The sequence below is a fragment of the Xiphophorus couchianus genome, chromosome 2 (genome assembly GCF_001444195.1).
Source record: "Xiphophorus couchianus chromosome 2, X_couchianus-1.0, whole genome shotgun sequence".
NCBI classification, from domain to species: Eukaryota; Metazoa; Chordata; class Actinopteri; order Cyprinodontiformes; family Poeciliidae; genus Xiphophorus; species Xiphophorus couchianus.
Genome location: NC_040229.1, coordinates 31267532 through 31286755, shown reverse-complemented (window position 1 = coordinate 31286755; position 19224 = coordinate 31267532). Strand labels below are relative to the sequence as shown.

Sequence of the window (19224 nt, the reverse complement as noted above, 5' to 3'; positions counted from 1 at the left end):
TGTAGACTGTTTAAACTGTAATACTTTCATTGATTTTGTATTGTATCATCTACATCTAAAAACTTTGTTAGTTTAGTGTTTGAATAAAGGGAAATGTCCTGGATGTTATTTTAGCTACACCCACCAGAGGGCAGTAAGGCTCCCTTAGATAAAATAGACACGATGATTCGGTTCTGATGAACCAGTCAGTTCATGTGACGTTCAGTTCTCAGTAAAGCAGCTTAAACTGGATGGAGCTGCGGGAGAGAGCAGAAGGCAGGCTGAGAGAACTAAACACATCAAATAACCTCAATAAATAAGCAACAACTAAGAAAAGCAGGATCGACGCTAAAAGACCAAACAGCAGCTAAAGTTGATCACAATGGAACAAGAAAGTAGAAAAGCAACGACAGAAATACCAAAGCAGCCTGGTATGTTGACATAAACCGAATTGAATTGAATTCAATCATAATTGACCTGGTTTTAGACTAAACACAATAAATTGTCTCATTTTGTTTGGTACTTTCTTTTTTTTTTTGCAACAAAAGTACCGACTGGATTCCAAAAAATAAAAAAATGGCAGCAATATTTATCACATTAACGCTTGATCTCTCAGATTAAAAATCATGAAGTTATATCTTTGGAGTAGCCAGTAGTTCCTTATCACACATTTTTTTTAATCAGGCTTCTTTCATTATGTTTTCTCAGCTGCGTTCAGGGACGCATAACAGTTTCTGGGTTTAAGACTCACTGAGCACATTTTATGGTTATACGACTGGGGAAATTGCATCATGTTTTTCAGGAAATTAGGAGAGTATGAAGCCTACATACTCAGAAGAATAACAACATTTTCACAAATGGGGATCCTGTCGTACCTGTGGTGATGTAAATGTAGTTTCCATGAAAAAAATAAACAACTTAATATGTATTTAAATTTATTTTGATAAAAGTCACTTTTTACATATGAGATGTTTTGTCATTGAAACAAACGTTTGTCTTCGGTAGCCTGAACCCAACAGCTGCTGCCTAAACCTGTCTTAATTAGAAAATGTTTAGTCAAACTGCAACACAAGAGGCTGGGAAATCTGATAGTGGAAATGCATGATAACAGGAGCAACAGCAGCACAGAGAGGAAAAGTGACTGATGATCCAAAGCAAAGAGAAACCCTTAGTAATGATATTAAAAAAAAAAGGAACAATGAGACATGAAACACATTTAAATGTTTTCTTAAGAATTTTTGCTTATTTTATTTAGGCACACTAACTCTGGTGTGAGCAGTTTTTAATTTGAGTTACAACAAACCAAAAAAGGGTAAAGATCTTGGCCGGAACATTTCAGTTCCCAAAACTGTAATCATGACATTTCTAACTATTTACAATGAGCATAGAAACCGAGAAGACTTTTGTAAAAGAAAACTCAACTCTCACAGTCTGGCTGTGAAATGTTTTTTCACTTCAGAGGGAAAAAAAAAAAAGAAAACCAGTCATTATCATGTACGCTGTAATATTTGCTTGGTGGTGCTTAAATTACATCAGACTTTATCTGTAGGCAGATTTGAAAAGTCTTAACAGACAAGTGGATCCCGCCTTGCTGACGGGGGGAAATCTGCACTCTTTAGGCTGGTTATAATGATTCATGAGACTCAGGACAACCTTTGACACCAGGACTGTTTGCTATGTATGCTTTGTGTCTGCAAGCAGCAGGCGAGAGGTAATTCATTACACCAATGGTGTGATGTCTTCTGGGCTCACATAGAAATTGCTGCTGCAGAGAGGAAGTTTGCTCACAGGTAAGACTTCTGTTGCAGCCCATAACACTTTGAATTTGTAAATGTTTATTGTAGTTTAAACCTTATAAGTCACTGGAACGTCCAGATATAATACTATGTCAGAGGTTTGCTAATGTCCCATTAATAAGTAGTGAAGATGAGCATGCATTTAACCTGTTTGATTTTTGTCTGAGGTTGCGTTTTTATCTGACTCTGCTGCTTTTTCGATGTTAATGTCCAAACTCATGTTCAGATGCCATTTACATTTGACAAGGAGAATCCACATTTCTAACCCTGGTTAGAAATTTCTGGTTCTGCTCTGCATCCACAGAACCAGAACCAAACATGGAGAAGCAGCATTCAGTTCTTATGCTTTTCTAATCTGTAACAAATTTACAGAAAACTGCAAAAACAGCTGAAACTCTGAGTTTCCTTTGAGTCAAAGCCCACTTGTTCAGAGTTGCCTTTGATTAATTATAACTGATGACGGTATTTGATCAAATGTAATGTTTGTTTCTTCTTTCATAACTGCTTATTATGTTTTTAATCATGTAAAAGCACTTTGAACTACCTTGTTGCTGAAATGCACTTTACAAATACATGAGACTCGACTTCATGTACCAATAGTTTGAAGAACTGACCTGGCCACAGGTTTCCATCAGAACATGGCAGGAGCACCGTCCAGCCCTCTGACCACTTGCGTGGTGAACACAAGTGACGGCGTGCCCGGCGCCAAGATCGCCCTGAGCTTGCATCGACTTGACACCAACCTGATGATTTGGACCATGATTGGTGTTGGGTAGGATTTGATTGTGTTTATCTCTCCTTGAAAATGAGTTTAATTTAAGACTTTTCGTTGTTACTCCATTTACTCTTGATTTTACTTGAGATTTCCATCTCATCTTTCAGGACAACAAATGAAGACGGCTGCTGCCCAGGACTGATCAGTCAGGAAGCGTTCGTCCCCGGCATGTACAAGCTGCGTTTTGAGACTGGTTTATATTGGGAGCGACTGGGAAAGACGTTATTCTACCCCTATGTAGAGGTGAGATCCAGTGAGATTCATATTACTCACTTGTAATTCAGAATAAACTTGGAGCCAGACATTTCTCAGCAAAATATATATATTCAATTTTATTTACAATTTATTTACAATTGTGTTAAAGGGCACAATTGTAAATAAAACTTTTTGTCATGAGTCGAGGTTGACGGTGGTGAGGATTGATGCGGTTGGACCCAGGTTGAAGAGGAAAGTGATGATTTTAATGAACAAGAGAACAGAAATCCAGGCAGCACAGGTGAACAAAGAAGCTGGGGAAACTAAGACACTCTGGAACAGAATCTAGACAATGAGACACGACTAATGACTAGGATCTGGGAGCAAGCAGGGGAAACGGGTGGGATTAAATACACAGGGAGATAATCAAGGGAAACGAGAGACAGCTGGAATCAAAGACGACACAGGGACAAAACTAACTAGAAACAGACACACAAAATCTACATCCTCACACTTTTGGTCCTGTGCCATATTGCTGACACCCAAATCCTGCTACAAAACTATGGATTAAGACCTGATGGCAAAATAATATCAAATACACAACTTAGCCCTCCTGAAAGCAGCTCTTCATCCACTGAGAGAGCAGCAATAAAGATGAAATCTTAAAAAGAATAGCAATAAAATTCAAGTTTACAATGATAAAGAAAATCCTGTTTAAAAAAAACCAGTGTAAATAGAATTTGGCCAAGTCTGTAAAACTGCTTTAAACTAAAAAAAAAAAATCCTCATTTCAATCTAGATTTTTAAAAAATCAGCAGATCTTTTGATTTCAGGGAGTTGATTCCAGAGCAGAGGAGTATTGAAACTAAATGTTGCATCATGTTGCTTTGTTCTCAGCCTGGCAGCATTGAGTTGATGGCTTATTAACTCAATGCTCAGGGTTTTAGGGTTTTCTCTAAAATCCATCTAGGCACAAACAGGACGACCGTGTTCTGTTCTGGTCGGCAGTCTACTGTAGTAGCAGCATTTTGGATGAGCTGCTGTGGTATAAATTTTGTGTTTTTATATTTAATGGGAAAATAAGTATTCAACTCCCTGCATACAGTTCTGTCTGTAGAATAAATTGCCACAACCAAGAGAATGACACGCTGACCTTTCAACATGTGACCGATAACTTCATCAAGAGGACATGGTAAGGTCAGAGCATGCTGGGAGGAAATTACTCATGGAGCCGTTTGACCTCTGCTGGTTGTGAAACCAGACAGGATGGATTTTAATCACAGAAGTTCTGAGTTTTCAGTGTTTTGTCTTGATGAGCATTGAGGATTCTGCGACTTTGTGAGTCTGCTTAGAAAACTGTTCAAAGACTGTTTAAAGCCTGAACTACTCAGAGGTCAGAGGTCAGATCCCCAGTGTTTGACTGGGGATCTGACCAACTTCTTGCTGCCAAAAGCAACGAATCTCAGGACTCAGAAGAACTGTGGCAACCGTCTCTGTTGCCTAAATGCTTTTTGTTTCTGAACAGAGACCAATACAATAATCAAAAATTAAGGCTGAGTGGTGTTTTTATTTATTTCTTTTTTTTTTTTGGCAGATTTACTAATAGAGGGCCTGAGAAAATTTGCCCAGCTGACTAGAAGAATTTACTACTCGTAACAATTGAGGAGTAAAATAGACAAGATTTTTCTAAAGATGGGCAGCATATCAAGGCAGCATGTTGGAATGTCCAAGACAAAAGTAATTTGCCAAATATTTACAATCAAACAATTTCAAAAGTGGAGGTGCATTAAAGATTCTAACAACCCTGGAGAGCACGATACCAGAAGTGAAGCCATGTGAAGCTTGCCCGGTCTTCTGGATGTGTGTGTGTGGGGGTGTTTGCAGGCGTGTGTGTGTGTCTATGTGTGTTCAGGAGCGATAGGCAGTCAGACAACAGGCCTGCTGTTTTTGCTCTTAATGTCAGAAACATGATTGTTTAGCCACTTTTAAACCTCTGATTGAAAGTGAAACTAAAGTTCTGCTTCTGCCTCCCATGTTCTGCTTGTTTACACACTTTTCTTTTTAACTTCTGCCTCAGTATTTTTCTTCATCGTGACTTTTGTTACTACCACCCAAAACCTTGATCTGTACTAAGCTGAGGTGGATAGAGTACCCAAACATATCTCAAGTAAGAGTAGCAATACGCCAACATATTTTCACTCAAGTAAAAGTAAAAAGTAGTCAACCAAGTAATTACTCACATAGTGTAAAAAAAGTATTTGGAATAAAGGTGACTCAAGTACGGAGTAATTGATCAAAACATCAATCATTTGATATTTAAAAATGACATCATCAGACAGATGAACCTACTGTAGACACAAAGCTCATCCTTGGAGCTGCAGTCCAGCTCCAGCCTCACAGAGCAGCCGCTCCTGCATGCTTTACACACTCAGCTCCTTCAGACTAGCGGCAGCAGCAATCAGCAAACACCAGCAGTTCCACTAGGTGGAACTGTGAGTCCTCTGAGCTCCTAAGGACGGTTGTAGACAGCATAATAGACAAACATTGCTGCGATGATGTGCTGAAGGCAGTCATCACAATGATGGGAGCTTCTTAAAGAGACAGAGCATCTTTATAACAACCAAAGGTAGCATAGTTGCATGACTGTGCTATAAAATGGCACAATGTGACTGGAAAATACATAACACCTTTTAAGAACCAGGTCAATATGAGGTTTGTTTGTACAGAGCTGACTAAGTGATCTTATAATTCATCTTTTGTTCCTCTACTTTGTGCTTCTGATTTTGTTTCAGACTGTGTTCACCATCCAGAACCCAGCACAGAAGTTTAATCTCCCTCTGCTGATGAGCCCCTTCTCCTACAGCACCCACAGAGGGAACTGAAGCTCGGACGTGGCAGGCAGCCTTCTCTGCCGTCACATTTGCATTTTAGCGATATCGTGTCTTGCTTACATTCAGGTTTTTCTGGCCCCTGATTCCCACCGCCTCTTGGTTCTTGTCGTTTTGTTTTGGCACAGAATGCAGTGTGCACAGTTATGAATCAACTGTGTAACAGATTCTGCTTCAGCTTTGTTTACTAAAAGAGAAGAGCTACAGCATCTGAGGGCATCGGCATTGGAGAATTTAAAATCCTTGAGGGACCTTCTGCAACCTGTTTCCTAAAGACGACAGAAGTGAGGCAGAACTGAGACAGCAAATGACGTCCATTTAAGGCTTGCAGCATGCAGGACCCAGGTGTTGCTCCAACATGCATGGAGGCTTTGTGTTCTTTTCTTTCTATTTTATTTCCTCCCTGTATGGTAATTAAGCTGGTCTTCTCATAGATACAAGCATAAAGTTGCAAATTCAGAAGTAGCTGTAACTGTCTTTTTGAATAAATTCTGTCTTTCGTGTTTTGTTTTGTTTTCTATTAGGAAATGATCAGTTTTGGTCGTTTTTGCTTGGCAAGTACCATTGCAGGGTGATGAGGGGGGGGGGGGGGCTTATCTCCAGCAGAGACAAACAACCACACACACACACACACACACACATTCAATTTAGAGAGGCCAATCGACACAGTTCTGAGAGACATGAAACACAAGAGAGGAACGGCAGAGGGCTCTGAGTTACAACAAAGACAAACACTCAGGCGTCAAAAGGACCGAGTGCCACCTCATGTGTCCAGCAGCAGACCTGCAGACACTGCCCTCTAGTGGAGAACAGCAGCTTCTGAGCTCCGGTGCTCCTTCTGGTGGAGACCTAAGGTAATGTAGGGAAACATCACAACCTCCCAGACTCCACACACTGCCTTGCCTTGCCCTACATGCTCAGTATGAGGGATTGCTGTGGCAGTATGGGAATGTGTATTAACGGACGCTTTTGATTACTATTATAATTATTTGATTGATTTTGTGTTTGCAGCCTATCCAATTTTCTTATGTTGAGAATATCTGTGTAGCTATCTGTTTCGGGCTGACATTTGTTCTGTTTCCCATTTTTAAGAAGTTATTTGATATATTCTGTTGAATTATTACGTTGCGACATGCATGTTCTATTTTCCTCTATTTGGTTTGGCGGTTTGTAACTCCACTAGTTGTGTTATTTCCTTTCCAGTTGCAGGGGGCCGGCGGTGGTGCTGGTGGTTTCATGGCGGTGCCGTCCTCTGCTGGTTGCTGAGCTTCCTGAGTTTTGCATTGTTTCACCGAGTGTCTGTGTTCCTCAGGGGCCGTTATTTTGTTTTGCTATGTTTGCCCTTCAGCTCCTGATTAGATTTTCTTTTTCTCACTCTTTTTTAGTAGGAATGTTTTTAGGTATATCTTTTAAACGTGATCAATTATTCATGAACTTTAAATTCCATCTCAGATGTCATAGATATACAGCCTGAGTTCCTTAAAGGGGTAACGTCCTCTGGGTGAAATTTCTAGGATGCTGTTGTCGAGCTGCTTATTTTCGGGGCATGTTGAATATTATCCGTGAGCCCAACCTTGTGACTCTACACTACGAAGCCAACAACAACACAATGCAAGTGATTGTCCACTGTCACTACACGCTCATTCAGGAAGAGGGAATCCTGCTATCTGCTGGGTTTTCTCGGCGAGAAGGAAGCCCAGCTTTGTTTAAAGGGCAAGTGTGAGGTAAAATAGATCTGTTTGAAGTTTACATCATGTTATAATGTTATTCTCTCATCATAAACATACCTGGAATAGCATCTCGACTCTTTCATGCATGTTTGAGAAATCCTTTCGTCTCCATGGCAACCATACAGCTGTGCAAAAGGCCTGGATGGACCTAGCCCCGCCTCCAAGGCGCAGTTCCTCCTCAGTTTCAGGAAGAGCAGGCGTTTTCAAAAAGACACAGGCCCAATTTCAAAGCATTAAATCACGCAGTAAAGTTTCTTTTGAATCATATTTTATATAGATGGCATTTTTATAACAACTGAAGTTGTCACAGATACTTGATTTTACTGTAAAATGGCACAATCTGCTAGGAAAACACAAACTACAGTTAAGTTGAATATGTGTGTAGAACATTTTTGTTATTTATTTAGTGTTTTGAGTCCATATTTGTTAAGAATAAACTGGATTTAGACTTTGATGTTTTTAACCTACTCGTTAACATTCATCCATTAATGTCATATTTCGTGAGCTGAGACGCGTTTTCCATACACGGTATGGTGAGGGTTTCGGTCTTTACCATCCCTGTGTGTGTTCCTAACAGCCACACTCCTTTAACTGTGTGTGCGGCACTGCTTCACGTCGGCATCTTTAGCTGTGGCCCAGCATGCTGGACTCTGTGTGATGTGGTAGGTTCTGACCTCTCGCCTTGGTGCTCTGGCTGAAGAGAGCCCTGAAAAGTGAATCTACTTTTCCGTACTGTCTAACTTTCTCTAGCCATTTCCAGGAGTTCTCAGTAGCAGCCCTTTGTGTTTGTGTAAAAAAATCTGTTGATCTACTTTTTTATGACTTTGGCACAAATCTCCAATTTGGGGTGAGGGTGTTGGGTGGAGTGTTGACTGAGGGGTAGTAACTTCGGCCTGAGCATTCAGTCTCTCCTCTGTCATTAGCAGCCCATTATATACTCGACTGCTGGGCAGGAGGTTCAGGATTTGAAAATTAAAGTGAAGTTTTATAGCTGCAATAATTAGAGTAGTAGAGCAGCAAAGTGAAACTGAAATAGTCAGCTTTGTGACTGCTTTGTTTGGCTAGTGATGATTAAAAGGCACCACAAGCAGTGGACCTTTCCTTCTAATTTAGGCGTCTAATTGAGGGGACAATGATGAATCTAAAAAAGCAGCCGAGCGTGTTCCAGATGTGGGCGCCTCAGTCCTCTTCATTCTCCTCCCAGCCAGGAAGATTTGGACAAAAAGGCGGGTGGAGGCGGAGGAGGTGCTGTCAGTCCAGGGAGGAGAAATTTGGCATCTTCACTAGAACAAAGTTTGGCAGTTTGGGAGAAACGCTGCAGGAGCCGGACGCACAGAGCTGATCTGCAGATCACTGAGTTCATCCGGAGCCGGTTGATGAGTGTGACGATGGAGTTTGTGTTGAGCATGAAGGTTGTTCGGGTCATGGTTCTAATGATGAGTCTTCATCACTTCGGGCTGCTTTCTGCTCAGGTGAGTAAAGAAGACTTCCAAACAGGCGACTGCTTCTTTGATTTCTCATTTAACCTCTTCAGAGTTCTTCCTCCAGCTGCCATGTTGGACGCTAATTCTTTTTGTGAGAATTATTTTGTTGTTTCTTAGACGTAGATCTAAGTCAAACTGATTTGAATTGCAGCAAAATTGATTGATGACAGGTGATGTGCAAACAACTCAGTCAGCTTCCCCCCTGTTCTTTAAAGTTTAAAATGTCACAATCTATTATTATCCAGTAATGGATGAAAATCCATTATTATCATCCTGAGGATCGGTGGGAAGAGTAGTTGTGTTGTGAACTGGAAGTTGCTGGTTTGAGTCCAGTTCTGCTCACATTCGGATGAGCCCCTGAGCAAAACACCGAGTGTGTGTGAATGGTATTGTGTGTGAAGTATGACTAGAAAAGCTATATATAACTTAGTCAGTTTGCCAGTAAGCTATTGTGAGATCAGACTGTTCATTGATAAGGACATGAGTAAAGTATGTTCAAATGAATAATTGTTACATTTCCATTGTAAAAAGTGCATCTTCAAGCAGCAGGGGGTCGTCTGCATGTAGAGCAGCCCACCATGCACAGCTCAGCTCCTCTCACAAAACCAGCAGAGAAGAATCCGAGCAGACTTCAGACCCGGAGGTTTCAGCTGCCATGTCTGCTGCTATTTACACTCAGGCGTTACTGTAGCTTCGAAAACCTCACCTTGATGTAACAACCTCCCACCTGCATCACGGCGGAGATACAGAGCCGGCAGTGTGAGTGTCGTGGAAAAAAAATACTATTTCCAAGCACTGTTCAGGTGAAATCACTCAATCAGGTTTATTCATGTATTGTGCACAATACAGAGAGTTTGTAGGACAATCAGTAATGAAGCAGGTCTGGATGAAAAGCTCTGCCAGGCAGAGAAACACATGAGTTTTATACCAAAGATAAAGAATTAACAACAAGGGGCGAGACAGTCTGGTTCTGATGCAGCTGTAGAAAACAACTTCCAACTTTCTACATGTAACCCAAATAGTTCTTTTGGTGAGAGTTCACAATCATTCATATAACATGACTAGCAGATGTGACCTTAATGTAATTTTTCCATCACATTTCCCCCCTTTTGATTATAAATAAATATGATAATATTTAATATTAATCAACACACATTTCCCTCCTCAGTCATAAGACATAACACAACACTATCCTGGAAGACGTAACAAAAGAAACATATAGCAAGATACAAAAAACCTACCGGCATTTCCCTCGTCTACCCTGCAATAATATCACTGTGTTTGGTAGGAAAAGTTATCCTGCAGCCCCTCCATGCCAGGGAGGCGGTCCTCTGTTCTGTCCAGGAAAACTGTGGAGGTTTAATCATACCAATGATTGAAGACAGAAAAAAAACCAAGAGAAAGAAAAGACGTAACACAAAAGCTAATTACGGAGGAGAAAAAAAATTAACAATAAAAAACATTTAAAAAGAAAAACAAACAACAACAAAAAATCAGTGTCAAAACAAAACAAAAAAAACCACAAGCTCAATAGAAAACTTATATATAATCGCATAACTCAATCTAAACCACATCACAACAACAATCCATAATCATGAAAATAAGAGAAAAAAAAGTAACATATTTCCAGATGAAACAAAATGTTAAATCAAATCATAACTGCATATGTAGAACATGCAGAAAGGACAGGCACTTGTTTTTGTGAAGCATAGACATTTCTGTGAATTGCAAAGCAGTATAGGAAAGCTAAGCTAGGATACTAGCCTGAAAATATCAATGATTAACAGCATTTAAAGACAAAAAACAAACATAGCAATTTGACCTTTTTTGAGCAATATACTTAGCATAGCGGTACCACAAATTCAAGGTGTAAGGAGTGGAGTGTTTAAGGTTTAAGTCAACAGTAGACAGCCAATTAATATCTCGCAGTTCATGTAGCGGAAACGTTTCTACCGTAGCAGAGGGAAAGAAACACCAGCACCTGAGTGACACAAACAAACAACAAAAAATTAGAAATAACCAACACAAAGGTCTGTAATTGAAACAAGATGAAGACGTGATCGCTGTCATAATGAACGTCCTTGTTTTTCCTTCTTTCTCTCTCTCAGGAACTCTTTTAATATATATACAGTACAGACCAAATGTTTGGACACACTTTCTCATTGAATTCAATGAGAAAGTGTGTCCAAACATTTGGTCTGTACTGTATATATTTATTCTTCACTCCCCACCTCGACCACTCACCAGTGGACCAGCAATAGTTCTTTGGTTGTGGAGCCTTTTCAACGTACAAAAGCAACCAATGTTTTGTTGTTATGTTTGTCTCTTCCTTATTCCTTTGTTTCATCTTTTTCCTCTTCCTGAAGGTTTGGGTGTCAGAGGTTACCAGCACTTAACACCAATTGTAATGAAGGTATTTCAGTGAACCAGGAAATTAAACGTGGCTGTCTGCAGTGTCAGAGGTTACTAGCACTTAACACCAGCAGCAGTAAAGTAAGTTGTCCTCATCCAGAAAGTTGCGCATCGTCCTCCTTGGTCTGATGTTCTGTTGGCTGTTGGACACCAGGATGGGCGTTGTCTCGATCCTCTTGGCGTTCATCCACGTCGCCCTCTCCGCGACCTTAACAGCCGTATGTGTGATGAGCAGCTCTTGAAATGGTCGGCAGCGTTTGGAGTTCCAATGCGTCCTCCGGAAGTCTTTCACCACGACCCAATCACGGGGCTTGATGGTATGGAGTGGCATCTCGACAGGAGGTGGCCATGCGTGTTTCACCGTCTGAAAAACTTGAGAAAGCGTATTTGAGAGGTTTTGACAGTAAGACAACATTGCATCATCACGGACAGAAGTGGAAGGAAGGCCCTGTCCCTGAGAGCTTCCAGCTATTTGCTAAACATGCAAACAATAAAAAGCAAAAATGTCTTTCCCTTAGCAGGGGACAGCTCAATGAAGTCCATCCTCAAATAGTTAAAAAAAAAAAGTCATTTAGTCACAGAGTTGGCAATAAGTAACATAATAAAAACAGTAACAGGATCACATGATGGCTGCTCAGTGGCGCAGTTGGTAGCACTGTTGCCTTGCAGCAAGAAGGTCCTGGGTTCGATTCCCGGCCCGGGGTCTTTCTGCATGGAGTTTGCATGTTCTCCCTGTGCATGCGTGGGTTCTCTCCGGGTACTCTGGCTTCCTCCCACAGTCCAAAAACATGACTGTTAGGTTAATTGGTCTATCTAAATTCTCCCTAGGTGTGAGTGTGTGTGTGCATGGTTGTTTGTCCTGTATGTCTCTGTGTTGCCCTGCGACAGACTGGCGACCTGTCCAGGGTGTACCCCGCCTCTCGCCCGGAACGTAGCTGGAGATGGGCACCGGCAACCCTCCCGACCCCATTAGGGACAAGGGTGAACAGAAAATGGATGGATCACATGATGCAGAGCCATAAACAAACAGCACAAAATCAGGGTTAGTTAAAGCATTAAAACATCAAAATCCTTGACACAAACAGGTAAAAGTCCATAATTTTCCTTCAAATTCAAAATTTAATTAGTCTAATTATTTAATTAATTTGACCTACATCATATTTCTTTTTTTAGCCCAAAAATCATCAGGAACTTTAATAATAATATTTTTTTTTTAGATAGCACTTTTGGTAATAGAGATCTGGTTGAGATAAAAACATGCTTCAAAATTTGTATCTGTGGCAGGAATCAATTCCACGGTTTTTTTAGACAGTGCAATGATACGACTTTCTGAATGCTGACATTCGTTCAGAAAACATTACATTTGGATCAGTAGGTGAAACGATCCAATCGGTTTCATTTTTACATGCATGAAGAAATGTCCCAACATCACTTCATGGTAATGTTGTGATTTTGCAAAGGAATGTGTGGGTAAGAGTCAGGAACACAAAAACAATTATCTCTGCTGAGAGAGAGACAGCCAGACCCGCTGTGTGTGTGATCCAAAACAAAGCAGATGTTGACAGTTTCTCAGAAGGAGCTCAGAACCATCACGTCTCATAATCATAATCAGCTCCTAATAAACATTTAAAATGCAGCTTAATTCATCAGGCTGTTTAACATCGGGAAAAGGAGAGATTAAAGTTTTCACTTCTTCAAGAAGTTGTTGTGAAAGAGTCGAATTTGGAAGCTTATATTCATCTACATAATTTAGAGCAGATAAGTCAAATTGCACAGCTGTGTGAGTCCAATTGGAATGTGATGCAACGTTTACACCTACCAGTGTTGAGATCAGATTAATCCCTAACCAGCACATCAGATCTCGCCCTACAAGATTTACTGGGCACATATTACTGGACATGTATACTTTTTGTCAAGTGAGCTGCTGCCAGCAAGCAGCTCTTCTTTGCCAGAAACAGGAAAAACAAGAGACTCATTCAAATCACCATCTTGAAAATAACCTAAGATCTCAAATCATCTCATGCAATAATTCTTTAAGAACTTAAATTTCTCAATCAATCAGTCCAGTAAACAATGTTCAGTAACACAAAATATACAAACAACAGTCACCCCAACATAAAACAGACACAAACAAACGTTACTGTCAGAATTTGGAGTCAGTCAAAAGTCCATCAATCAAACATTTAGTCAGTCCTTATTTTGTGTATATTTTCTTAAATTGAATTTACCAAATTTACTGAAGCTTCAAAGAGTTTAAATTTTCTTTTCAACAACATACATTAATGTTTGAATTCAACTCCAATGTACAGGATCCTGTTTTAAGTTTTACACTATGTGTACACATACAAAAGAGATCTCAATATAATTTAGGATCATAGCAACCAATCGATCACGTTTCTGCTGAAGCACTTCATTATTTACTGTTATTTTTTAATTTTTTCATAACTAATAGTTCCAGGACAACAAAAGATCTTTTAACCTCTAAGTTCAAATTGATCACAGCTGTATTTTATAGGGATTTTCTTCTGTTCAATTCAAACGCAACCAAATATTATATGGTATACCAAAATATTAGAAACACTGCAGTAGCAAGGATCTGTAATTCTTAACAATAAAAAAAATATTTATTTTATTTTGTATTATTTTATGTAACTCAGCATAGATTTTCAAAAGGAAGGAAAGAAATCTTTAAAATGTTTAGTCAAGGGACCCTGGTATTTTATATAGGACCACTTTGTGATTCTCATTGATAACATTGTATATACTGTCTGTATCTGCAACAGTTCAGCTTTTAAATTATTTATTTATTTTAACTTTTCTTTCAGAACCATAATTTTGCTTAAAATGTTCTCCAACATCTTATTTGTTATATTTCAATGGCATCATTTTGTTACAGAACTACAGTTATTGTAGTTTCCCTTCACAGTTTCTCAATCTATGGTTCATGGACCCTTAAAGGACCGTTAATATTGGTTCTTCTGTTCAGGACTCAAAGATAGCAGGGACACCAAACTCTATTGAAGTCAATCTTTTCTCGCTAAATAATTCTAAATGTGTACAGGGTTAGTAGCAAGCAGTCTTCGTTGCAGTGGCAGTGTGTGTGTTATATAACTGTGTGTGTGTCTTATCGCTGTACGTATGTGTGTGTTATATAGCTGTATGTGTGTGTGTCTTATCGCTGTACGTATGTGTGTGTTATATAGCTGTATGTGTGTGTGCGGCACTTATCTTAAACGTCTCTTTTCTTTCCTCTCCCCCTCCTCTTTCCGGCGTCGCTGCAGCAAAATCCTCCCCCGTCTCTCTCCTCTGGCTTCCTGTCAGTCCAACTGGTCCTGGCGTTGGATCTTTGGGTTGTCCAGATCGTCCCTCAGTCAATGTCCATGTTGTCCACAGATGAAACAAGCATCAACAGTTCAGAGTCTTTTTCTCTCACAGCTCTGAAGCTTTGTTCATCTTTTCCTTCTCCACGCTGATTCAGGACAGCGGAGAGTTTTAAAAGTTCAGTTACACACAGTTTCAGTCCAAATGTCCAACAGGAGACCGACAGTCGTCCCCTGAATGTAAATGTTCCATCAGTTCTCTGGTGTCAAAAACAAAATTAGGATCAACAGACACTTCAGAGCCTGGAGGTGATAGAGGTCGTCTTTGTCTTCTTCATCTTCTTGATTTTCTTGATCTTCTTGGTCTCTTTCATCAGCTGGTTTTGTAGAAGGGACATCATCTTGTCCATGGGAGGACAGGTTTGAGGAGTTGAGGTCAGAGGTCAGATGCACTGCAGCGAGGCTCAGACAGAGGGAAAGAAAAGAAACAAGTAGAAGTCGATTAGGGCTTGTTTTGTAGTTTTCCTTGTTTTTTTCTATACATATGTATTTTATGAATATTATTTTAACCTTTTGCATGATCATCAGAGAAACCTGAGGGAAATTGTTTGTACAGCTCTTTGAGCTGCTGGTAGTAAGAAAGGGTCCCTTATAAATAAAATTGATTGATTGATTGAGTCTTTGTAAGAAATAAAATAATATTGTTTATCCAAAGAGGAAAAAAAAATAAGACAAATTTTGTTTTACCATATTAAGGTCTGTAATTTAGTAAGAAAGATTTTATGTTCAGCATTTTTATTCTTTATTCGTTCCCCTGCTTTTTCTTTTCAATATTTCATTATCAAATAGTCAAACAATTCACCCTGAGGAGGAGATTGCGTTCTGGAACCACGTTGACCCGTTCTTCTTGAATTGGGTGGGATTTCCTCTTTAGACTGCAAACGTCTTCGCAGAATCCAACAAATCAGCTTTGTGGTCGCTCTGCCTCTTACTCCTTTAAGAGGGGCCTTTATTTCTGATAAAGGTCTTTAGGATTCTCTAAAGGTTTAGAAAACCAAAACTCAAGAAAATACCTGCCTTATTCACCAATAAGGACTTTCACTAGGACTCTCAGCCTGGAAACCCGTGGTTCCCTTTATTTCTTTATTTCCCTCGGCCTAAAAACCGGCTGTCGGGGGCAGATTCACCCCCCACTTAGGTTTTTTTTTGTTGTTGTTGTTGTTTATTTTATTTTTTTTAATTTTCATTTTGTTTTATTTTTCCCGTGGGATTTTAACCCAACATTTCCTCTTAACAGCGTCAATCTCTATTCCCCAGGGTGAAAGGCTTATCGGATCCCTTACTATTTTATATTTAATAATTTAGAATTTGTTAAATTTATTTATTAGCCTGAGTGAGTATCCCACCTGATAACAGTGGTTTTGAGTTCGTTGATCTCAGCACTGGAGCCGTGGAGCCGACCAACAGCCCTTTTCTCTTAAATTGAGGTTTGAGGCTGGAGTTTAGTCCAGGTTGGAACCAAAACGATGTTCGTCGACGTCCTCGGATGTCCAGTCCAGGGATCCGGGTCACGGCACCAAATTGTCGTGGAAAAAATACTATTTCCAAGCACTGTTCAGGTGAAATCACTCAATCAGGTTTATTCATGTATTGTGCACAATACAGAGAGATTTAAAAATCAGTAATGAAGCAGGTCTGGATGAAAAGCTCTGCCAGGCAGAGAAACACATGAGTTTTATACCAAAGATAAAGAATTAACAACAAGGGGAGAGACAGTCTGGTTCTGATGCAGCTGTAGAAAACAACTTCCAACTTTCTACATGTAACCCAAATAGTTCGAGTCTGCAAAAAGAATAACACACACTTTTCTAGAAGTAGAGTTCTGATCCTGGGTAGAATTTGACCTTTGAGGAATATGTTTTCTGATTAAAGACACACTCGATGCATATGTTTTTCATCTGCTGTGTTTTTGAGCACTAAATCTGTCCATCCATCCATTTTCTTACACCCTTGTCCCTCAGAGGGGTCGGGAGGTACACTAAATCTACTTAAGTAAAAAAAAAAAAGGAAGTTTTCTATCAGTCTTATAAAACCTATATTCTGTCTCATAAACCCATTGTGGTCAAAAACTAGTTGACAATATTTTAGAAAATGTCCTAAATGCTCTCTCCATAATTTTCTTCAAATTGTTTTAGTCTTTACTTCCTGTTACAAGTTCAGTCAAACTCTTTTCTGCTTTTTGCATCAGAATGTGAATAAATCTATTGTTGATGGAACACAAGGTTTAATCATCACTCTTATGCAATCATAATTTCATTTAGATCCAATGTTTAAATATTATGTGAAATATGTGCATTCACTATATTATGTGTATTTATCTTGACATGAATCTGTGATCATGAAAAAAAGTTCATTTGTCTCCTCCTTCTAGTTGGACTCTTTGGTGTCTCATTTCCTTCATGATGCTTCAAACATTTTCATACACACACATTCATAGAAAGCAGGGGAGGCAAAGCAAACTCACACACTTTGTAGCTCCACTTCTAGAAGTTCTGCAGATTGAAATCCATCATCATCCTGTCAAAATAATCACGACCGTTCAGGAAATGGACGGAATTTTTTTATAGCACGTTTTAATCACCGACTACTGAAGAGCTACATTCATCCAAAGACATTTACACACTCTAGAAAGTGTATTTGGGCTTCAGTTCATGTTATGGACTTATTTACATTAATCTCACTTAATTCTTTTGGTTTAGTGATGACAACTTTCTTGTTTTGTGTTGAATTAACTTGAAAGTTAAAAAAATGTTAATTTGAAGGAACCTTTTACTTTGATTTTACTTAAAACAATTAAGTTCAATGCTGCGTTCGTATCCTGACGTCTGACATCATGACAGGAGCTTCACCAGAGACAGATCCTCTGGTACCGACTGTGACGCTGCGGTGGTGCAGGAGTGGAGCACAGCTCACATAAAGAGACCTTAGTCCTGTCGCAGGTTCGATTCCTGGCCTGGTGACCTCAGCCATATAACTACTGATCGCCTGAGCCAAAAAAAAAAGATTCTTTATTAGTTTAGTTCTTCACTTGAAGTAAACTAAATGGTTTCAATAAGACTGACTTAAATTAGATAAGTTAAACCAACTTAATAAATGAAGTTGGATGAACTTAATTGAATTACTTGTTACCAGTTGAATCAATTCATTTAAATTGGTGAAACTGTTTTCTTTTTTCAGTGCACGTTTATACCACTGATTGGTAGGGAACTTGGAGTCAGGTTGTGTGTGGGTGTGTGTGGGTGTGGGTGTGTGGGGAGGTTGTGCAAGGGTGTGTGGGTGTGTGTGTGAGGAAATTGTCATAGAACCAACATTCTGTTTGGAGGACAGATATTGAGCCAGTCGCTCCACAATAATATTCATCTTTCCATCAGTGGTATCCCTTCACATATCTGCAGATGAGCCGGGGCTAATAATCCACACAGTCACACACACACCAACTTTCACATCATTTCACAATTAGAACCAGATGTTTGTTTCTCCAAAGTGTTCAAATGAGTCTCCATTCAATCTGAGATAACACTGTGTACAGAGAACTTCAAAGAATTTCTAGAGTGGTGACACTTGGGCTCCTCTTTCTGTGGAAAGGTTCATATTTTATTAACATTTCTGGATGTGCATACACACACACACACACACACACACACACACACACACACACACACACACGCCCACAGAGAGACATTGCTGGCTGATAAGAGTTTTTCACAGTTTGCCTGTAGCTTTTTTACTTCTGAGTGGACTTTGTCCTCTGAAGTGTCGTCATCCTGTCCACAGGAGTGTCCATCCACCCACGATCTACTGAACTCACTGCGGCAGGTAGAGAAGATGTTGGCGCTACACGAGACATCGTACCAGCAAGGCCTGCATTCCCTCAGGAAGAAGATCAACAGCCTGCACAACAGCACCATGGCCTTCTTTAAAATGGGTAAACATGCAAAAAGCTGCAGGAAAACGAGGAGACGTGGTCTCTCTTATCGTCTCTGCATACACGCTTTGCCACAAAACACGTCAACGATGACAAAAAAAACAACCAATTCCCTCCAACAGTTTGTAGGTGATTCCAGTCACTTAGAAACCCCAGTCCGAAAAACGATTCGATAAAAATTTATAGAATATTTACCCTTTTTCAATAAACAGTCTGACACTTCCAACCTATAGAACATAGAAAACACAATCAAGTGAAACTATGATTACATCAACAACTTGTTAATAATGTAATTTTAAAATATCTTTGCTTTCATATAATCACATTTTTCCAGTGCAGCTTTTGAATATTCTTTGCTGTAGTTTTCACCTTTTTTCTATTTTTCTTTACATTATTCACAATTTTCAGGTCTTTATCAATGTCCAGGCAGGCAGCAGTAGAACGTACTTAAATTAGGGTCTATATTATCTGAATTTTTTTAATTTTTTACCCTGGTCTAAATCAAGTATTTGATCTTCCTGTTCTTTTTTACTTTCTTCTTCGTTTTGGCCTCTTGTTTAAATAAGACTCACCGTCCCCAGCCAGTAAACCCTGTGAGCTTGGGAGTTCAAATATGCGTTCCTTGTCTGTTCGCAAGCTACATCTGTGCCAAAGGGCAGT

The 19224-nt window shown here is 39.6% G+C and overlaps 2 protein-coding genes across 2 annotated transcripts in view; both read left to right on the top strand.

Moving 5' to 3' along the window:
- Positions 1 to 447: 447 nt before the first annotated feature.
- On the top strand, positions 448 to 6136 carry LOC114135816 (5-hydroxyisourate hydrolase-like). The gene is made up of 4 exons (XM_028003420.1): positions 448 to 1769; positions 2411 to 2547; positions 2658 to 2793; positions 5538 to 6136. The coding sequence occupies exons 2-4, from the start codon at positions 2414 to 2416 to the stop codon at positions 5625 to 5627; spliced, it is 360 nt and encodes a 119-aa protein (XP_027859221.1). The 5' UTR covers positions 448 to 1769; positions 2411 to 2413; the 3' UTR covers positions 5628 to 6136.
- Positions 6137 to 8618: 2482 nt separating this feature from the next.
- LOC114153128 (fibulin-7-like) overlaps positions 8619 to 19224 on the top strand; it is a 20682-nt gene continuing 10076 nt past the window's right edge. Inside the window, exons 1-2 of the mRNA XM_028031470.1 lie at positions 8619 to 8835; positions 18414 to 18564. Coding sequence (XP_027887271.1) covers positions 8740 to 8835; positions 18414 to 18564 — 247 coding nt within the window. The 5' untranslated portion in view covers positions 8619 to 8739. The remainder of the gene's footprint in view (positions 8836 to 18413; positions 18565 to 19224) is intronic.

Excerpts from the sequence above, each read along its gene's own strand:
- LOC114135816 (XM_028003420.1), top strand. The coding sequence starts at position 2,414 with ATGGCAGGAGCACCGTCCAGCCCTCTGACCACTTGCGTGGTGAACACA. Across the intron at positions 2,548-2,657 it reads TGGACCATGATTGGTGTTGG|GACAACAAATGAAGACGGCT; the intron begins GTAGGATTTGAT and ends CTCATCTTTCAG. Across the intron at positions 2,794-5,537 it reads TATTCTACCCCTATGTAGAG|ACTGTGTTCACCATCCAGAA; the intron begins GTGAGATCCAGT and ends ATTTTGTTTCAG.